General features: G+C 44.0%; 11 protein-coding genes across 11 annotated transcripts; 7 read left to right on the top strand and 4 right to left on the bottom strand.

The window, feature by feature from the left end:
• Positions 1-3: 3 nt before the first annotated feature.
• ATE1 (arginyltransferase) lies at positions 4-1,515 on the bottom strand (the record flags this gene model as incomplete). The annotated part of the gene is made up of 1 exon (XM_018365107.1): positions 4-1,515. The coding sequence occupies one exon, from the start codon at positions 1,513-1,515 to the stop codon at positions 4-6; it is 1,512 nt and encodes a 503-aa protein (XP_018222207.1).
• Positions 1,516-1,687: 172 nt separating this feature from the next.
• Positions 1,688-2,242, top strand: JAC1 (J-type chaperone JAC1; the record flags this gene model as incomplete). Its single annotated transcript, XM_018365106.1, has 1 exon — positions 1,688-2,242. One exon carries the CDS (start codon positions 1,688-1,690, stop codon positions 2,240-2,242), a length of 555 nt encoding a protein of 184 aa, XP_018222206.1.
• Positions 2,243-2,358: 116 nt separating this feature from the next.
• On the bottom strand, positions 2,359-3,198 carry CKB1 (casein kinase 2 regulatory subunit CKB1; the record flags this gene model as incomplete). Its single annotated transcript, XM_018365105.1, has 1 exon — positions 2,359-3,198. One exon carries the CDS (start codon positions 3,196-3,198, stop codon positions 2,359-2,361), a length of 840 nt encoding a protein of 279 aa, XP_018222205.1.
• A 284-nt stretch (positions 3,199-3,482) lies between these two features.
• On the top strand, positions 3,483-4,190 carry GET1 (GET complex subunit GET1; the record flags this gene model as incomplete). The annotated part of the gene is made up of 1 exon (XM_018365104.1): positions 3,483-4,190. One exon carries the CDS (start codon positions 3,483-3,485, stop codon positions 4,188-4,190), a length of 708 nt encoding a protein of 235 aa, XP_018222204.1.
• Positions 4,191-4,308: 118 nt separating this feature from the next.
• On the bottom strand, positions 4,309-6,540 carry ALK1 (protein kinase ALK1; the record flags this gene model as incomplete). Its single annotated transcript, XM_018365103.1, has 1 exon — positions 4,309-6,540. One exon carries the CDS (start codon positions 6,538-6,540, stop codon positions 4,309-4,311), a length of 2,232 nt encoding a protein of 743 aa, XP_018222203.1.
• A 305-nt stretch (positions 6,541-6,845) lies between these two features.
• Positions 6,846-9,002, bottom strand: STT3 (dolichyl-diphosphooligosaccharide--protein glycosyltransferase subunit STT3; the record flags this gene model as incomplete). The annotated part of the gene is made up of 1 exon (XM_018365102.1): positions 6,846-9,002. One exon carries the CDS (start codon positions 9,000-9,002, stop codon positions 6,846-6,848), a length of 2,157 nt encoding a protein of 718 aa, XP_018222202.1.
• A 279-nt stretch (positions 9,003-9,281) lies between these two features.
• On the top strand, positions 9,282-11,279 carry PIB2 (Pib2p; the record flags this gene model as incomplete). Its single annotated transcript, XM_018365101.1, has 1 exon — positions 9,282-11,279. The coding sequence occupies one exon, from the start codon at positions 9,282-9,284 to the stop codon at positions 11,277-11,279; it is 1,998 nt and encodes a 665-aa protein (XP_018222201.1).
• Positions 11,280-11,549: 270 nt separating this feature from the next.
• Positions 11,550-12,797, top strand: PGD1 (Pgd1p; the record flags this gene model as incomplete). The annotated part of the gene is made up of 1 exon (XM_018365100.1): positions 11,550-12,797. The coding sequence occupies one exon, from the start codon at positions 11,550-11,552 to the stop codon at positions 12,795-12,797; it is 1,248 nt and encodes a 415-aa protein (XP_018222200.1).
• A 174-nt stretch (positions 12,798-12,971) lies between these two features.
• On the top strand, positions 12,972-15,143 carry TRP5 (tryptophan synthase TRP5; the record flags this gene model as incomplete). The annotated part of the gene is made up of 1 exon (XM_018365099.1): positions 12,972-15,143. The coding sequence occupies one exon, from the start codon at positions 12,972-12,974 to the stop codon at positions 15,141-15,143; it is 2,172 nt and encodes a 723-aa protein (XP_018222199.1).
• Positions 15,144-15,406: 263 nt separating this feature from the next.
• CWH41 (mannosyl-oligosaccharide glucosidase) lies at positions 15,407-17,908 on the top strand (the record flags this gene model as incomplete). Its single annotated transcript, XM_018365098.1, has 1 exon — positions 15,407-17,908. One exon carries the CDS (start codon positions 15,407-15,409, stop codon positions 17,906-17,908), a length of 2,502 nt encoding a protein of 833 aa, XP_018222198.1.
• A 719-nt stretch (positions 17,909-18,627) lies between these two features.
• SCW11 (putative glucan endo-1,3-beta-D-glucosidase) lies at positions 18,628-20,184 on the top strand (the record flags this gene model as incomplete). The annotated part of the gene is made up of 1 exon (XM_018365097.1): positions 18,628-20,184. The coding sequence occupies one exon, from the start codon at positions 18,628-18,630 to the stop codon at positions 20,182-20,184; it is 1,557 nt and encodes a 518-aa protein (XP_018222197.1).
• Positions 20,185-20,296: the final 112 nt, after the last annotated feature.

Below are 20,296 nucleotides of genomic sequence, written 5' to 3'. Positions count from 1 at the left end.
TTATCACATTTGCTCACTATATAGAATGACAGATTTCATGCAAGTTTCGAAGCCGAATAACCGTATCGCATCGCAAATGCGTCTCTTAACGGGGGGAGATTCACTGTAGAAATTTATCAGTGGGCGAATCCCATCCGTTTCAACTTCGAACAAGAATAGCCTTCCCTCCAAGTCAGTAATTTTGCCAGATTCCATGAAATCCAACAACTCCCAGAGCGGAAGCAATCCGGGCACAACGTTGGGGATGCCACGCGGAGCTTGGTCATGTTGTCCTTGCTGGTAATAGATAGTATCCGAATCTTCTTCTTCGTACGGTACGCCGTAAAGCTCCTTCAATTTCAATACAGACTCGTTTGCAGATTTGAATGCACATCCATCCACACCGTATACTTCTTCGGCGATATTCATCTGCTTGGCACCGTTTTCAGTAACAAAACTTGATCCTTTCCCATTATCGGAGTCAACAATGTATAACTCTTTGGAAAGATCAGCGTCCTCTTCACCCAGAACAAACAGATTGCCTCTGGAAATCATATTTTCAATGTGTTTCAATGGGATATACTTTCCACAGCATACATCCAATACTTCAGCACCATAACTTGCCTTGTAGTTCATCTTAGGGCAGTCCTGGATATAGTAGCCTAGATAGTAGTATTTCAGGTTTGTCTTTTGAATGATAGCAAGGTCACGTAGAGCGCTGAGCTTCCCCAGAGACCATTTACTGTAATCTGGATCCCAAATAAAATACACTGAGGAAATCCCACTGGGCAAGATATCCGATACCGTGATGGCAATTAGTTTACCCTCGTAGTAGTAACACTCATGAACAGGCCCCATATGCATCAGTTTCTCGCCCGGTTTCATGGATTGCCAGTTGTTCAACTGGTCCCACGATTCTTGCGTCCCCAATATGGACTCAGGACCAAACGGCGTGTCACATAGGAATCGTTTAAAAGACTTTGGCGAGTTCTTGAAATCCTGATGAACCCTTTCTTGGTACTTAACAAATAACTGGTACTTCTCGTCACTATAAAGTGCAGGTTCAAACTTAGTGTGGAACTTCGTAGAGTTCAACTCTGCATTGACAATTTTTCCAACAAAATCATTGCCTGGAACAATAGCCATGCGAGACCCATCATCCGTAATCCTAGAAACAAACCGGCTAACACATTTTCTCAATTCCTTCGACATGACCAGTTCCTGCGGAGTGGTTCGGATAGTGTACAGCCTACAACAGTTCCTCAATGGATCCATTTTGTAAAGAAACTTGCCAGACCGTCTAAACCCCATATTACACAACCGGTCGTATGTGGCCACGTCCATATGCTCTACGAACGAGCCCATTGTGCAATTATTAACCTCTATAGCGTCCAATTCGTCCACATACTGTTGGGCCCATGAGTCCAATGCGAACAGTTGGTCCCTGTTCTCCTCTTTATTACCATGACAGTAACCACACTTGACAGCCAGCTCACTATGTATCGAAGGCGCCCAAATAACAAATCTATCAGACATAATCGCACCTCTTTTTGTTTGACCTTTTCTTGTGTTCTTTAGTAATACGCAATGAGTATTCAAATTCTATTCTTAACAATAGTGAAAAAAAAAGAAGGAAAGTCAAATGATCAAGATCTGCAAAAGATTGGGCCAAGCACTCGATAGGAAACAGTAGCCTCCAGAAACTATAATGTTAAAGTACTCGATTCAACGAAGACTCGTCTCTACATTTTACGAACTATTCCCCAAGACCTTCCCCAAGAAACTGCCAATTTGGACCATAGATCAATCCAAATTAAGGAAGGAATACAGGCAGTTGCAAGCACAACACCACCCGGACATGGCTCAGCAAGGTAGCGAGCAGTCTTCCACGCTTAACCAGGCCTACCATACACTCAAGGACCCCCTCAGAAGGTCGCAATACATGCTCAAACTCTTGCGCAACATCGATTTGACACAAGAGCAGACCTCACATGAAGTGACCAAGAGTGATCCGCAGCTCTTGTTGGAAGTGCTAGACGTTCATGACGAGTTGTCCCAGATGAACGACGAGGCTGGCGTGAAGCAGCTGGCACAGGAAAACAAACAGAGGATTCAGGATATTGAAACACGATTGGAGCAATGCTACCGTGACAAGAATTACGCTGCTGCAGTGAAATTGACCGTGGAGCTGAAATACTGGTCCAACTTGGCAAAGGCCTTCAAGGACTGGGTACCAGGACAACCATTAGAATTGAATCATTAGAGTATTTTCGAAGTAATAATTATAATATAAAAACAGAACGATGTAAATACATAAAGTACCTATACATATATACATATGTGGCAAGAGGAGGAGGAGAAGGGGAGAATGATAGCCCGTTAAACTGCTGGGGTCTCGAATTCGCATTTTGAGAACTCTTCCCAGTCTTCCTCTGTGGATGGGTATTGTCTCAACCACTTCATTCTGGGACCAGATACGGCTTCGTCATTTATCCTGAACCCAAAGACTTTCAATTCATAGGATTCTTTACTTTTTCTTTCTACATATTCTTCCAGCTCTTTAAAATGTTTTAAGAACACACCAGGGAAACTCGTCCCCCAAAATGCACCTTCCAAGCACAGGAACCTAGATGATTGAGGCAGATACAGGTCCTGACAACTAGGACAATACAATCTCACGGTATGTTTCCCCACTGTATCACTTAGCCCACAAGGCAGTAATTGCATGCCGTTACAGTAGTAACGGGGACACGTTCCAAACTCCTTGTGATCGAACTTCTCAGCCATCGCTTGCAGACCTGGCTTGGTCAGAATGAACCTTGCGTGGATCAAACCGTATAACTGTTCTGCTGCATGTTCGATAATGCTTTTGTTCACCACGGGGGACTTGTTTTTCTTCTTGCCATCATCGTGGCCGTCATTACTTTGCATTTCCTGGTCCACTTCCTCTTCTTCTACCACGTCTTCTTCTTCTTCTTCTTCTTCATCACTCATGGCCTCCAAATCCAATATCAAATCCAGGGCTTTACGGTAGTGGGGCACCTCTTGGGACAAAGAGGTCATATTGAAGTCATCCTCGATAAACTCGGTGGGAACCTGGCAAAAGTATTCGTGGCCAAACCTGGAACAAAATGACGGGATCCACTCGTCATATGCCCCACTATCCTCGTCGTCTGAGGATCCTGTACGTGAATGGTCTTCTATAAACTCTTGCGACATATTCTCCCTTTCTCTTTCTAGCTAGTTGCCGATTTGAAATACCAATCCACTGATTTACAGACTTAGAATAACGTCACGGTTGTGTTTCCCACCTATCGACTATTGACTATTTCGTTGCCATTAGAGATTTGTTCCAGTTGATCTTTTCAGTTTTTTTTCTTCCCTTCCCAAAGGTGAAAAAAGAACACACATTGGTGGTGTATACAACAATACATCTGGACAAGGGCCAGATAAGAGGAAACCAGAGAGCTTGCGATTCTGGAACTACGTATAATCATTTGAAAATGCACTGGGCAGCAGCGGTGGCGGTACTCTTTGTTGTGGTTACGAAGTTTCTACAATACACAGCCAAATATCACGATAAATGGATCTCTCAAATGGCACCAGGGACTGAATTGTCCAAGAAGTATTTAGTCAAGATGAAAGAGCGTCATGAATTAAAAGAGTTCAACAATTCCATTTCTGCTCAGGATAACTATGCTAAATGGACCAAGAATAATAGAAAATTAGATTCATTAGACAAGGAAATAAATGACTTGAAAAATGACATACAATCACAAAACAAGGCTTTCCAAGGCCATCTCCACAAGTTGAGACTATTGACAATAACGGTGCCATTCTTTGTATTCAAGATTGTGTACGGTAAGGTCCCCGTTTACAAGTTGAGCTCTTCGACGAGCACCTTATTCCCTACCTTTGTCACAGGTGTTTGGTCTCAAGGCTGGTTGTATGTCATATTACACCCACTAAGAACCATCTCTCAAAAATGGCATATCATGGAAAACAAATTTGGCGCCGCCAAGTTTGATGCCATGGCTTTACAAGGCGTTTCTTTGGGGATCTGGGTCTGGGCATTGATGAACGTCATCAGTGGACTAGAATTCATCATTAATCAACTGTTCTTGGCTCCCAAGATGGAACCACCTGCGGTGTTAGAGACTCAAGAAGAAAAAATCTTGGATGTTGTCGACGATACCGTTATTTTAGATTAGTTATTGGTATTAATGTTGTGACAATATGTATGTGTGTATATGTATGTATGTATTTATTGGAGCATATTAAAAAAGAAAATAAAATATTGTCAACCCTTCCCGCCGTTTTCGTAATTGTTTATTTGTATAGTTTCAACAAGTCTCCTGTGTTTTTAATGTCCGTTGCCTCTAATCTCTTGAATATCTGTCCTCCCCTCTTATGAACCGCTAAGTTCATTTCCAAATGACTTACCACTTTAGCCAATTTGTCCCTGTTTGAATCATTTTTACCAAGTTTTCTGTCACCCAATCTTAATAGAATTCGTGACAAGTAATATAACCAATATAAATTCGTCATTGGTTCAAAGACTTTCGAATCCATGTTCAATAAGATTCGCATGCTTTGGTAAATTTCAAACTCAAACTGGTATTGGTATTCATTTATTTTGTTCTTGTCTTTCCCATTCGGGAAAAAGAGTGGATGGTCCAACCGTAAGCATAAGACGTCTTCCTGAGGGGTTTGCAATCTACTACATTTAAAATCAATAATAGTTATGTTTCCATTACCATCCATTAAAATATTATCTAACGTTAAATTTCGATGCTCAAATTTCAGATTTGTTTCCAAGTTATTGATTATACCAACGCAGGACCAAAAAATCTTTAAAATCTGCTTCCAGTTTTTCAACGAAATCAACGAAATTGGCGTACCATGATCTTTGAACAGTAAATATAAACACAGTGTATTATTTGCCTCTTTAACAACAAAACTCTTTAACAATTGAGGAATTCCGCCAAATTTTTGCTTCATAATTCTGTATTTTTCCAATTCTTGTAAAGACAAGAATTTCGTATCCCACGTAATATCATTAATAGAGCCTAATGCGATTTTCTTACAGATCACCTCGCCAATTTGCCAAATATGTGAAGTTAATTGGATCGACGACAAATGACTTGCATCGTTAATCAAAGGCAATATATCTCCCTTTGCAGGATTTAAAATCTTTTTGATATCACAATTTTGTAAAATTTGTCTCAAAAGCGATTCGTCATGGTCATTTTTGTTCATGGGCGAAGAAGTTGTGGAGTTTAGTGAGAGTAACGAGTTTGAATTCCTTAGTTTATTCTGTATTTTATCACGGGACACTTGATCCGGTACAGGTAATGAGATCCGGTGACTCAAAGTAGAACTCTTGGAGCTATAGCTACAAGAATCATCATTGCTACTACTAGTTGTTGTGGGTGGTGCCATTATGGAAGACTTCGCCTTGTTTCTCTTGAATTTTTGCAAAGATGCATGTGAACTCTTGTGCTTTAAACTTGATTGTGAATTCCTGTTCTTTAACACGCCCAAAGATAAACTCGAAGAAGATGCTTTTGTTTTTAAGGACGTTTCCATAGATGAGACAGTATCACTACTTTCTGAATATGTATTTGAGTTGAAAATGGCTTTATGGAATTCTGAGAAGGATGACTTGTGCTTAACCTTAATCCTTGGGTCAACAGGTGTCGCCGAATCACGACGGTTCACTACTGAAAATGAATTCATGGAATGATGGTCTGCTTGAAGCATTGGAGGTGGCATACTTCTATCTTTTTTCCAGAACTTCCATTTAGAAGCGCTAGAGGAAGAAGCAGTGGACGAAATTGATGACCTTCTTGAGGAAAATGACGCATTTACTAGAGATTGTGGTTGCTGGTGCTGGTGCTGGTATTGCTGTTGTTGTTGTAAAGTTGATCTTCTCGCTTGATTATTTAGCGGCTTTAGTGGCGTTCTAAGTCTGTTTTGTTCTGAACCAATTGGTGCGATGGGCAAAGTTTTCTTATTCGAAGTTGGAGGCAGATTTTCCTTACCTCCTGGGATCCCAATTCCAGGTTGTGGCGTTTCATCATTGATAACTATCTTGGTAAACAGCTGCCTGAGAGATAACCCTGTAGATGATCGTTTCAAAGAGGAGGAAGCAGACAGAGAAGTATTAGAGGCTACCGTATCCAAACTGGAGTAACTTTGTAAAGACTTTCTTTTTTGCTGTGAAGTGCCCCTCGGATCCCTGTCCTTGTGAGTCTCACTAGTAAAGCTTGAAGAAAGTACTGACCATCTTTTCTTTGATTTGGATGATGAAACAGTAGAATGATTAGACAATAAAGACCATCGTTTTTTTGAATTGTTGGTGTTCTTTCTTGGTATACTGTGACCGGTAGTGTTCAAAGATGCTTTGGAGCTCCTCATACGTGGAATGACCGAGCTGTCGAGCTCATCTCCCGTTTCAGTAGTCAGATCAGTGTCGTAATCGTCATCATTATCAGATACCTCTAATGCAATGAACCGTTTATCCTCGACGAATTCCTCGAACGAAGTTTCAAAATCCATGGAATATCTAGCAATTTCAATTTCAATTGGAGATCTTTGGATTGAAATAAAAAAGCAATGCAGTGTTCAAAAGAGTGTTGTTTTGATAATAGTTAACATAAAATGTTAAATAACAATAAATATTGGTAAATGTTGTTTTTTCTATTGTTATTATGTTTACATTTTTCCCAAAACGGCAAAAACCCGTGACGAACGATGTAAATAAAGAAAAACCAAATTTCTATTTATTTTGTTTATCTATTTATTTATGTATATATATGATATCTGCATACTTACTTTATTTTGTTTTTGTGGGTCGCTGAGTTTTATACTCTTAGACCTAGCTCAGGTCTCTTGATAGACCTTCTTGACTTTGTAGAAGCTCTGGTTAGGTCACCAACGTCTTTCAAAGACCTACCTTGGACATCGTCTTTCTTTAATTGATATATTCTGACCATCCAGTTTTCGGACGTAAACACTTCATCAAAGTAGTCTAATGGAGGGACGTCTTGTGCGGTGATCATTTGTTGACGTACTCTGTCGGTAGCTTGACCACCGTTGAACAATTGTGGGAAATCCTTGTAGGACATCTTGTACAGTAGCGAGTTTCTCATAGTCTCCGAGGCCCTTGAATCCACTCTGTATTCACCTTCTGGGGTGTAGAAGTCACGTTCTTTGATCTCGTCAGGCCAAATACCTTCACTAATTCTGATCATCCACAGGAATTTGTTGATGTCATCACCACCGAACCCAATTAGGCCACCGAAGATGACCAGGACGTAGTCGACATCGAGTTCCTTTAGGATTTCGTATGACTTTTCCTCTGGGGAGGCCATAGCCTTACCAACAATGGCGATATGAGTGTTGTTCCAGGTGTTGTTGTCGACCAAAGTCGTTCTGTCGGCCATACCACCAATTTGGTAACCGTAATCCCACCATGCTGCGACTTTGCTGTCCTCATCGGAGTTCATTCTTAGCCAGTAATAGGCTTCTCTGAAATCGTCGATCAAAGCCAACTTACCGTCTGGGGTTTGCGATGGCAAAACAACGGATGGAGAAGAGTATGCGGTTTTCGTTACCCAAGTAGAATGGAAGACGAAAAGGTACAAGTAGAAGACGAACGATCCGGAAACAACCAATTTGGCTAGTATGGCACTTGGCTTGGCGACGGATTTGCGGTCGCTAGCTTTGAAATCCAAATAAACGTCAAAGATCTTGGACAACGCCACGGCACCGCACACACAGATAACGGGTGTCAAAGTCAACATCAGTCTAACCATGACACCTGCAAAGTATGAACACAGGACGGAGTACGCGATGACAAAGACGTGTTCGTCTTTCAAGTCGAGGAAGAGCAGGAATACGCCCGCGGGGAACAGCCAGATCAAGAAGTGGGTGTCAAAGAAAAAGGCAGGCCACGAGACAGGTTGATGTTCAGAAACAGAGGCGATGATGGGGATGTGGATCTTGGCGTAGTTGGTGTCCCATAGCGAATAGAATCTGCCCGTCCAAGGAGCAATCAGCCCCATGTAAGTCAAGGCGGAAAGGCCAACGACACCGACGACCAGGATCAACATCAAAGAGACCATCATGATGACTTTGAATTTAGCCGTGCTAACTTGAGCTTTGATGAAGTCACCAAAGGCGACGATCTGAATCAAGCCGAAGACTCCCAATGCGGCCATGTGGTCGTTGGATCTGATGGGCAAGAAGCCGACGAAGGGGATCTGCATGGATGCAACGGTCCCGATGGCGTACCATGTAGTGTAGGCGGAATACAGCTTGGACGAGTATCTACCCATCAAGATCAGTAGGAAGACGTGGAGTGGGATCAGGTTGGTGATGAACACGTAGCCACCCCAGGCGGAGACCATATAAAAGTAGCATAGCGCGGCAGCGGTGGCATGCATGATGGAGCCGGTCTTCTGAGCCTTTATCCAGAACATGAAAGTGACCATCAACAGAGTGATGGCGATGGCCTCGTTGTCGTAGGATCCAGCCACGGATCTAGAAATGTAGCCGGGGACAATGGCGATGAAGCCCGCAGCCAGGAGCCCGGCACTGGCGTCTTTGATTTCCTTGGTAAACTCGTAGGTAGCCCAGGCGGTGGCCCCGGAAAACAGTGGCGCAAACAAGACACAAACGTTCCTAATATCGATGGGTAGCCCAAGCCAGTTGCGCAATGCGTGCCAAATGAACGCACTGGTGGTCATCAGGCCCGGGTACAAGGTACCCCCAGTGACCCTACCGAGGGGGTACCAGGTACGGTCGTCGAACCAGTTCAAAAACTTATAAAACGAGTTGTTGACCAGGTATTTGGTGGCCCGGAAATTAAACCAGGGGTCAAACTCATGGATGATGGACTCGAACTTGATGACGGCAAACAAACGTGACGAGATGGCAGCCCCGAAGATCGCCACGAAGATGACGAGCTTGAGGACGGTCTGGAACACAGACAAAACACACGACCGGTCAGATCCCATGGCAGCTGTAATGATTGCGGGTGGTGTAGACGTTGCGATTGCGATTGCGAATGCTATGTTGAGATGGCCTAACCTATGCAAAACTCCATCTACTCCAGCCTACCTCTCTCTTGTCTGTTCTCTTTTGTCTAAAGTTGGCAATTCTCGACCTGCGCGAAACCGCCGCCGTCGCCGGTGACCGCCGCCAAGAGCAAAGACAGATAAAGGAACCTGCGACATGACTATCGAGCTGAGGTGAGCAGTGGCGGTAACTGAGGCAGCATAGCGTAGTTGATCAGGATGACTGCGTTGCACAGTGTGGCCAAAACACCCGCGATCAAGGAAGAGGAGGAGGACGGCGACGAGCGGGCCGGTGGGGGGATGCCCCTGGGGCCCAAGAACCATGACTACCGAGGCATGGATGGCGATGGTGATGGCGAAGGTGATGCAGACACGGTGACGTCTCCCATCACGTTCGAGAAGCAGAAGGTGGTGCCCAGGACATCGGCACACTCGGAACAGAGCATTTTGAGTAGCATCTCGCTCAAGTCGATGGTGAACCAGCACCGGCAGCAGGAAGGCTCGACGGGTGCTGGAGCCGGGGCCGGGACTGGGACTGTGAATGGGACTGGGACTGGGAATGGGAGTACGACTGCGTCGCACTCCCATTCTGCGTTTGTTGACAGGAAGCAGCAGATCCAGTCGCCGGCGATGGTGTCGATATTAAGGAAGAGTTGTACGGAGGAGAATGTCCGCAGCAGTCACAGCAGTCAAGCTGGCGACGGTATGGGAGACGGCAGGAAGCCCTCGAGCGGCAAGGAGATTGGGAGGAGGTTGCCCTTCACGGACGACCAGCGGTCGAACCCTGAGTTGGACCCGACCCGTGATGTGGTAGATGCCGCCAGGAACAAGAAGAAGAGCAAAGCTGTGTTCAGCGAGCCGGAAAACGATGCAGACGAGGACGACGAGGTGCGCCAGAAGAATTTGACCACGCAGGCGCTGCGGAAGCTGTCGTCGTTCAAGATGAACGCCAGCTCCAACCTGCGGTTGAGTAGCGACACCAGGGCGAGGGAGTCCTCGTCCTCGTCAACGTCGTCCGTGTCTTCGTCGTCTGCATCAGTGCCCAAAACCGAGTATATCGCTGACAAGCTCACCACAACGAATTCCAATTCCATGACCCAACTGAGATTCGGCAATAAGAACGTGATCATCGACTCGGTGAACCACGCGGCTGCTGCAAAGCCACCGCATCAGCAGATGCTAAGAAAGCCCTCGCTGGAGTTCTTGCCACAGCCCGCCTCGACCTCCAACCTGAACTTCAACTCTAATAGGAACAAGTCAACTGTAAGACAGATTAACAACCCAAAAAAACCACTGTACATCCCTGCTGTGCTAAGAAAAGTATCGGAGACGAACATAACCAATGACGACTTACTGAACGCCACGTTGTCATCTTACTACAAAAAGGCCTCGAATTTGGACAACAACTTGTCTCCAAAGGCGCCCCAGTCAGCCAGCGCTCAGAACGCGAACAATCTGAGGATCATATCGTCGCAATCCAGCGTGCAATCAAACACGTCGTCGATCTTGGAAAACTACAAAAACAAGATATCTTCGTACCTGTTCCCCAACTCCATCCCGAACAACAACAGAATCAACCTAATACCCACCATCTCGAACAGAAACTCCTCCAGAGTAAACCCGCCCACTATGGACCACTGGATCCCGGACAGCAAGCGGAACTCATGCCGCTACTGCCACAAACCATTCACTCTGTGGGAAAGAAAGCATCATTGTAGACACTGCGGGGACATCTTCTGCCAGAACCACCTGCGCCACTGGCTGTATCTGGACTCACAGGCGAACTTCATAATGATTAACGAGCTGAGTCGTGGTGGCCTCAACGACGGCGGCACGTTGTGCAAGATATGCGACGACTGCCTGGTCGAGTACGAGAACCTCTCCAGTTCTAATCCTAGTGCAAACGAGACCAATAACAACAACGGCAACAACGGCAACAGCGACGGCGCCAACAATGAAGACGAAAGCGATAATAGGAAGAAGGTCCGCAACTACTACAAGAACAGACAGATGAACTCTCTTTTCAGGCCAAGAAAGGGCGCTCCGGCCCAACCCCATGTCGGGGTCGACCAGGACACGATAACGCCCATCCAGGTGAGATCGTACGAGGACGACACGGAAAACGAGAATGCTGGGGAAGAAGAAGAGGAAGGAAACGATGTTCTGGGCAGCGTGATCGGCTCTGTGCCTGCAAACTGGAACTGGAGCAGTTTCTAACACATTCATAGGAGTGCAGCGCGATGCACAAACTAATGTATGACCACTATGTGTATAATAATCTTAATATAATATGATATAATATAATCTTAATATAATATAATATGATATGATACAATATAATACAATATAATAATATCGATTTCGCTAGAATTTCCGACCCGGCGCCGAGCGAAATTTTAAAAAAGAACAATATAAACCATCATCATCAACTTCAACTTCGATTAGCCGGCCAAGGAGAGCAGCAAGCACACAACCAGCACGACCAGGATGGAGGCGATCATTCCCGCAGACGTCAAGTTAGAGGACTTGGAAGTGACGCTGGCCAACAACGAGAACGAGGTGAGAGACAACGTGTCCAAGCAGATCAGCGAAGCGTACGATGAAATCCTACCGTTGCGATTGCAGTTCAACGATTTCATACAAACAATGGCGAGCATAGATCACGGCGGGTCCAGACCAGCGGACTGCACGGCCAAGTACCTACATGTTAGGGATAAGATTTTGCAACTTAACGATAGGTTTCAGGCATTGTCTTCCCATTTGGAGACTCTGCAGCCTTTATTCAGCACCGTCCCAGAATACTTGAAAACCGCAGACAACAAAGACCGAAGCTTCCAGCTCTTGGAACCGCTGAGCACATACAACCGGAACAGTGCCGTTCCTGGCCCTGTTGCAGCTACAGGAGTTACGAATACTGGCCACTCCACGGCGGGTTCGACCCCCACAACCACGACCCCTCATCCTATACCCAACACACATGCGCATTCGCTTTCCAACCCGGGTGCCACTACTACAGTGCAACAGAACCCCATGGCCAGTAAGAGAGGTTCAAAAGGGAATGTCAATAGCGGAACTCCCAACGCATCTGGCACTTCTGCAGCTGCAGTAGCTGCAGCTGCCAAAAAACCAAGAAAACCAAGACAAACCAAGAAGGCAAAGGCCCAAGCTCAGGCCCAAGCTCAGGCTCAGGCACAGGCACAGGCTCATGCTCAAGCACAAGTGTACGCACAGCAATCCGCTGCCCAAACACCAATAACGGCATCCATGACGGCTGCGCTGCCCAACCCCACCCCCAATGTGATCAACAGCGTTTCGCCCACGAATGTCATGGGCACCCCGCTGACCAACATGATATCACCCCTGGGGAATAGTTACTCGATGGCCGCCCAGAGCCAAGGAGGACAACCCGCCATGTCACAGTTTGGTAGCAACGGAAATGGAAGAATGGACAGCACCGGAGCCAACCTAAACCCCAGCACAAACGCCAACAACACACCACTACAGTCGCAATTGGGCCTAAACAATCTTACCCCGGCAAACATCCTAAGCATGAGCATGAATAACGATTTCCAACAACAACAACAACAACAGCCGCAGCAGCAGCCGCAGCAACCGCAACCGCAACCTCAGCAGTACAATATGGGCATGAACACCATGAACAGCAATGGCAAGGAACTGGATTCTCTGGACCTCAACAACCTGGAGCTGGGTGGCCTGAATATGGACTTCTTGTGACCAGTATGGCCCCCCACATTTATATACCGCCGTATCAATATCATTCTGTATAATCTTTTATTCCTTATTACCCGAAATCCATTTCTTTTTTCTTTCTTTTTTCGCCCTGAAAGAGTGACTAATTCTTCCGTTTTGTCATATAAGAATCATCATTKGGCTCTCACACTTGATAGAATGGTAGAGAGTCCCATTAACGAGACCAAAGCACATTCAAAAGCTATGTCGGAACAACTCAGACAAACATTTGCTAACGCCAAGAAAGAAAACAGGAACGCTCTGGTCACGTTCATGACTGCAGGGTACCCAACGGTCAACGACACCGTCCCCATCCTCAAGGGTTTCCAAGATGGTGGTGTGGATATCATCGAATTGGGTATGCCTTTCTCCGATCCTATTGCAGACGGGCCCACCATCCAACTGTCCAACACGGTCGCCTTGCAGAACGGTGTCACTCTGCCTCAAACTCTAGAAATGGTCTCTCAAGCCAGAAATGAAGGTGTCACCGTACCCATCATCTTAATGGGTTACTATAATCCTATCTTAAACTACGGTGAAGAGAGATTTATTCAGGATGCCGCTAAAGCTGGTGCCAACGGGTTTATCATCGTTGATTTGCCACCGGAAGAGGCCTTGAAAGTCAGAAACTACGTCAATGATAGCGGACTGAGCTTAATTCCTTTAGTGGCGCCTTCCACTACCGACGATAGACTGGAATTGCTATCTCACATTGCCAATTCGTTTGTTTATGTTGTTTCAAGAATGGGTACTACCGGTGCACAAAGTGCTGTTGCTAGTGATTTGAATGAACTTGTCTCCAGAGTCAGAAAATACACCAAGGAAACTCCTTTGGCCGTCGGGTTTGGTGTCTCCACAAGAGAACATTTTAAATCTGTCGGTAGCGTCTCGGACGGTGTTGTGATTGGATCCAAGATTGTCACGCTGTGTGGAGATGCTCCAGAGGGCAAGAGATATGATGTCGCTAAGGAATACGTAGAGGGAATTCTAGATGGTGCCAAGCACAAGGTTTTGTCCAAAGACGAATTTTTCGCCTTCCAAAAGGATTCTTTGAAGACTGCAAATGTCAAGAAGGAAATACTAGACGAATTCGAAGAAAACCATAAGCATCCAATTAGATTTGGTGATTTTGGTGGTCAATACGTTCCAGAAGCCTTGCATGCATGTCTGAGAGAGTTGGAACAAGGTTTCGATGAAGCTGTTGCTGACCCTACATTCTGGGAAGATTTCAAGTCTTTGTACTCCTACATCGGCCGTCCTTCTTCACTACACAAAGCTGAGAGATTGACTGAACATTGCCAAGGTGCTCAAATTTGGTTGAAGAGAGAAGACCTAAATCATACCGGGTCTCACAAGATTAATAACGCCTTGGCACAAGTTCTTTTAGCCAAGAGGTTGGGTAAGAAAAATATCATCGCTGAAACCGGTGCTGGTCAGCATGGTGTAGCCACTGCGACTGCATGTGCTAAGTTCGGGTTGACTTGTACCGTCTTCATGGGTGCAGAAGATGTCCGTCGTCAAGCTTTGAACGTCTTTAGAATGAGAATCCTTGGTGCCAAGGTCATTGCCGTTACTAATGGTACCAAGACTTTGAGAGACGCCACTTCAGAAGCATTCAGATTTTGGGTCACTAACTTGAAAACCACATATTACGTTGTCGGCTCTGCTATTGGTCCTCATCCATACCCAACTTTAGTTAGAACTTTCCAAAGTGTAATTGGTAAGGAAACCAAGGAACAATTCGCCGCCATGAACAACGGTAAACTACCTGATGCTGTCGTTGCATGTGTCGGTGGCGGTTCCAACTCCACGGGTATGTTCTCGCCATTTGAACATGATGCCTCTGTTAAGCTATTGGGTGTAGAAGCTGGTGGTGATGGTGTAGATACAAAGTTCCACTCTGCTACTCTAACCGTTGGTAGACCAGGTGTCTTCCACGGTGTCAAGACCTATGTCCTGCAAGACAACGACGGTCAAGTCCATGACACTCACTCTGTTTCCGCTGGGTTAGATTACCCAGGTGTTGGTCCAGAATTGGCATACTGGAAGTCCACTGGCCGTGCTGAATTCATTGCAGCCACCGATGCTCAAGCTCTACTCGGATTCAAACTATTGTCTCAGTTAGAAGGTATCATTCCTGCTTTGGAATCCTCTCATGCTGTTTATGGTGCTTGTGAGTTGGCCAAGACAATGAAGCCTGATCAGCATTTGATCATCAATATCTCCGGTAGAGGTGATAAAGATGTTCAAAGTGTTGCCGAAGTCTTGCCAAAATTGGGTCCAATGATTAACTGGGATCTGAGATTCGAAGAAGACCCATCTGCTCAATAGAGCATGTTTTTGTTTAACTTTGTAACTACATAGACGAAATATAAAATACAATTGGGATACACAATAACATGGAGGCGTTTTGTCTCCTTTTTTCCACTTACTTAAAATAATTATCGTGTATTATTTTAGCCCGTTTCGGTTAAGCAGCAGTCGCGTATTTTTACTTTTCCAACTGTCACTGTCGAAGTTTCAGGTACTTGACACATTATTGGCATTAATATTTACAGGAAGAGAACTGGCAAGGAAAGTTGACGTCGTTGGCAATGTTTAATTCAAGATTAAAGTTGCTTAGGGTATTCTGGGTAGTTGCTAATATAGCTCTCCTGGTATCTGGAACCGTCAATGTTGATAAATTGGAAGAATTCGAAGAATACCAAAAGTTTACGAATGAGTCCCTATTATGGGCACCTTACAGATCGAATTGTTACTTTGGCATTACACCTAGATATGTCAACGAAAGCCCGCTAGTGATGGGTATTATGTGGTTTAACAGTTTGAACCAGGACGGATTGCAGTCATTAAGACATTTTGCTACACCTCAAGATAAATTACAAAAGTATGGCTGGGAAGTTTATGATCCAAGAATTGGTGGCAAAGAGATCTTTATTGATGAAAAAAATAATTTGAACCTAACTGTGTATTTTGTAAAGAGTAGGAATGGGGAAAATTGGTCAGTAAGAGTTCACGGTGAACCTTTGGACCCTCAGCTACCCTCCACGGCCTCTATTGTATTGTATTTCAGCCAAAATGGTGGTGAAATAGACGGAAAGTCTTCATTAGCATTGATAGATCAGGATGGTCCCAATGATTTGAAATTTTTCGGCTATTCTCAAGAATTGGGAGAGTATGATCTGACGGTGAGGGACAACTTTGGTCAATATTTCAACAATCCGGCACATGACACTATGGAAGTAGCACCAGGAAGTGACTGTTCCAAGACAAGTCATTTATCTCTTCAAGTCCCAGGTAGTGAAGTTTGGAAAGCTCGCGATATTTTTCAGTCTCTGGTAAGCGATTCTATACGTGATATACTTGAAACCGAAGACAAGCAAGAACGTCCAGCTGATTTGATACCGAGTATTTTGACCATTAGAAATATATATAACTTCAACCCTGGGAATTTTCATTATGTACAAAAGACATTTGATTTGTCCAAAGAGGGGGGGTTTGAGTTTGATACCACATATAATAAGCTTGAAACAACTCAGAGTATTTCCACTAGGGAACAAATCACAGAATTGATCACATGGTCACTAAACGAAATAAATGCACGCTTTGACAAAAAGTTTAATTTTGGACAAGGGTCCGATTTAATCGGGAGTGTTGATGATAAGAGGAAATTTGCCTTGGAAACACTATCAAACCTGTTAGGAGGGATTGGCTACTTCCATGGGAAGCAACTAATTGATCGTGAAACCGAGTTCGACGAAAGTCAATTTGCCGAGATAAAATTGCTGAATGCAAAAGAGGAGGGTCCATTCGATTTATTTACCAGCATTCCGAGCCGTGGGTTTTTTCCACGTGGATTCTACTGGGACGAAGGTTTCCATCTTTTACAAATTATGGAATACGATTTCGATCTTGCCTTTGAAATATTGACTAGCTGGTTTGAGATGATTGAAGACGATAGCGGTTGGATCGCTAGAGAAATTATTTTGGGTGATGAAGCAAGAAGTAAAGTACCACAGGAATTCCAGGTGCAGAACCCCAATATTGCCAACCCGCCAACTCTACTTCTTGCCTTTAGTGAAATGCTCTCTAGAGCCATTGAAAAAATAGGTGATTTCGACGATGTTAACAACGAACAAGTGATGTTTAATGGGAAACTAAGCAATTTTGTTACAAACAATCTTGAAGCCAATTCTGATTTATTAACGGAATATGCCAAGAAAATTTACCCCAAATTACTAAGGCACTACAATTGGTTCAAAGAGTCTCAGGCAGGCTTCATTGACGAGTATGCAGAAATATTTGAAGAGGAAGGAATATGGGATAAGATTCATAAGAGTGAAGTTTATAGATGGGTTGGACGTACTTTTACACATTGTCTACCAAGTGGTATGGATGATTACCCTAGAGCGCAACCACCTGATGTCGCAGAATTGAATGTAGATGCCTTGGCATGGGTGGGGGTGATGACAAGGTCCATGAAACAAATCGCTCATGTTTTAAAGTTGACAGACGACGAGACAAAATACGCAGAGATTGAACACAATGTAATCGAAAACTTAGACCTACTTCATTGGAGTGAGAAGGACAATTGCTACTGTGACATCAGCATCGATTCCGAAGATGAAGAAATTAAAGAATTCGTGTGCCATGAGGGTTATATCTCTTTGTTGCCATTTGCATTAAAGCTTATCCCCAAAGACTCGCCCAAACTGGGGAAAATTGTTGCCTTGATGAGTGACTCAAACAAAATATTTTCCGAATTCGGGCTGCTGTCGTTATCAAGACAAGACGAATATTTTGGTAAGGACGAAAATTACTGGAGAGGGCCAGTTTGGATGAACATCAATTACTTGTGCCTTGATGCGATGAGATACTACTACCCTGAGGTCACTCTTGGCGTGGCTGGTGAGGCTAGTGATGCCAAGAAGCTGTACCAAAGCTTAAAGACTAATCTCAGTAACAACGTCTATAAAGTTTGGAAAGAACAGGGGTACTGTTATGAAAACTACAGTCCCGTAGACGGTCACGGTACGGGCGCTGAGCATTTCACTGGTTGGACAGCACTGGTCGTGAACATTCTGGGCCGTTTTTGAATCCATGTATAGATATACATAGCGCTTTTACAGATTTATTTAGAGCCAAGCATGTGCCAGTACGCAGGTTAAAATGGAGAGAGTTTTAGTTTTGTAAGAGACTCACGCAATTTTTTTTATTAGAACCAGCATTTTCTGTTTTTTTCCACGTCGCTTTTGTTTACATTTCGATGCGGCTGTGAAAAAAATGCAAATATCAGCAACCAGCAACTAGCACCCTGGACTAAAGCAACTGGAAGTACAAGCAAATAAACATTACAAACCTACCCGAAACACGCACCATGAAACAACACGTTTGTTTGTTTGGAATTGACGCGTTGCAATGGAGGCCTTGTTTTGCTTATTTTGGCAAGGTGAAGAGTAGAAGAATGTTATTGTTTACAAGCTGGATCTCTAAATGTTAAAGTATGAGGCATTCGAGAATAAACTAAGCTGTATGGAAAACGAGACAAGAACCTCAGGGAAAGGCTATTTAAGAAGGGCATATTGAAGTGATAGTTGGATATGTTTTTCCGTTTACCATTCGATCATACTTCTAAGTAATAGCAATAATATCTCATACTTGATAACTTCTCAAACCTAGCAAACTTAAGACCTCTCTTTGAAAGACCAAGTTATCTCCTTCTACAGCAATAAATTCAATTCCTTCTTTTGGTTTAATTTATCACAGTACTTATTGCATTACACGCTCATTAAAATAACACATTACAGAAACAGCTATGATTTCGGCTACAGAGTTTCTATCATCGCTATTATGCTTAACCTATCTAGCCTCTGCTCTGCCAGTCCTGCCCAAGAGAGAAATTGTAACAAGAGTCCACACAGCAAGCACAACTAACGTAGTAACAGATTTCTACTCTACTACCACTCAGGTTGTTGTTGCCCCCACCGTTGAATTCTTAATCAGCGATAGTGTTACCTTCACCACAACTTTAATTCCAGAAGGTGTCAACCCAACCGCTGAACCAACTACAACTATCACTAAAGTTCTCGTAAAAAAGGTTCAAGAAACTACGCCCGCTCTGCAACCAACCTCTACTTTGCAACCAGCTTCTACACAACAAATTAACGACTCCCCTTCCAGTACAACTTCAACCGAAAACGCACAGCAACCAAGTACTACTTCCGCTTCCACTTCTACACAAAATATGGTCAGCGGTGTTGGTGAAATTAATGTCGCAGGTGATTCGCAAACCCAACATCATTCTCATCAAGCTGCTGCGACAACTGATGTGAACCAACAAACAACGACGACTTCCGAAATGGCCGCCCAACCAACTACAATGACGACTTCATCTACTACCTCTTCTACTACCTCTTCTACTACCTCTTCTACTACCTCTTCTACTACCTCTTCTACTACCTCTTCTACTACTCCTTCTACTACTTCCTCTACTACTTCCTCTACTACTTCCTCTACTGCTCCCTCTACGGCTTCCTCTACTACCGCGTCCGGGGGTTCTTCTAATGCAGCTATTACTTCTTCTCCAAAGGCCATTGCATACTCTCCTTATAACGACGACGGCTCCTGTAAATCAGCAGACGCAGTCTCTTCCGATTTGTCCCTGATTAAATCTAAGGGTATAACTAGAATTCGTGTTTATGGTACCGACTGTAATTCTTTTGAAACTGTCCAACCAGCTGCCGTGAAATTAGGTATTAAGATTAACCAAGGTTTGTACATCACCAGTAGCGGTGTTGACTCCATCGATGATTCTCTATTCACTTTGATTGAATATGGTCAAACTAACGGTTGGGATGTCTTTGATTTTATTACTGTTGGTAACGAAGCAATTATCAACGGGTGGTGTTCCGTTTCTGATTTGATTAGTAAAATTTCATCTGTTAAATCTCAACTAAACAGTGCTGGCTATTCTGGTCAAATTACTACAAGTGAACCACCAGTCTCCTTTGAAAATAATCCAGATTTGTGTACAAGCTCTGGAATTGACTTTGTAGGTATCAATCCACATGCCTATTTTGATGCTAGCTCCAGCGCTGAAAGCGCTGGCACATTTGTTAAGGGTCAAGTCGAATTAGTAAAAAGTGTTTGTGGTACTTCCAACATTTTCATCACTGAAACTGGCTACCCTTCAGCTGGTATTCAAAACGGTGGCAATATCCCATCTACCTCCAATCAAATTCTTGCCGTTCAAAACATCTTGAACGAAATGGACCTGGATGTTACAATTTTATCGACTTATAATGATTACTGGAAAGAACCTGGTCAATACGGTATCGAACAATCATTCGGTGTCATTGAATATCTGCCATAATTCTAGTCGACTCGAGAAACAGGCATAAAAAGATCACATTCAGCAGTTTGATCTTTTTCATCATGATAATAATGAAACAGATATTTCATCCACTAATAGTTTATATCAAACA

This window comes from Saccharomyces eubayanus, chromosome VII, assembly GCF_001298625.1.
Source record: "Saccharomyces eubayanus strain FM1318 chromosome VII, whole genome shotgun sequence".
NCBI lineage: Eukaryota > Fungi > Ascomycota > Saccharomycetes > Saccharomycetales > Saccharomycetaceae > Saccharomyces > Saccharomyces eubayanus.
This window is presented reverse-complemented; position numbering and strand designations above follow the sequence as displayed.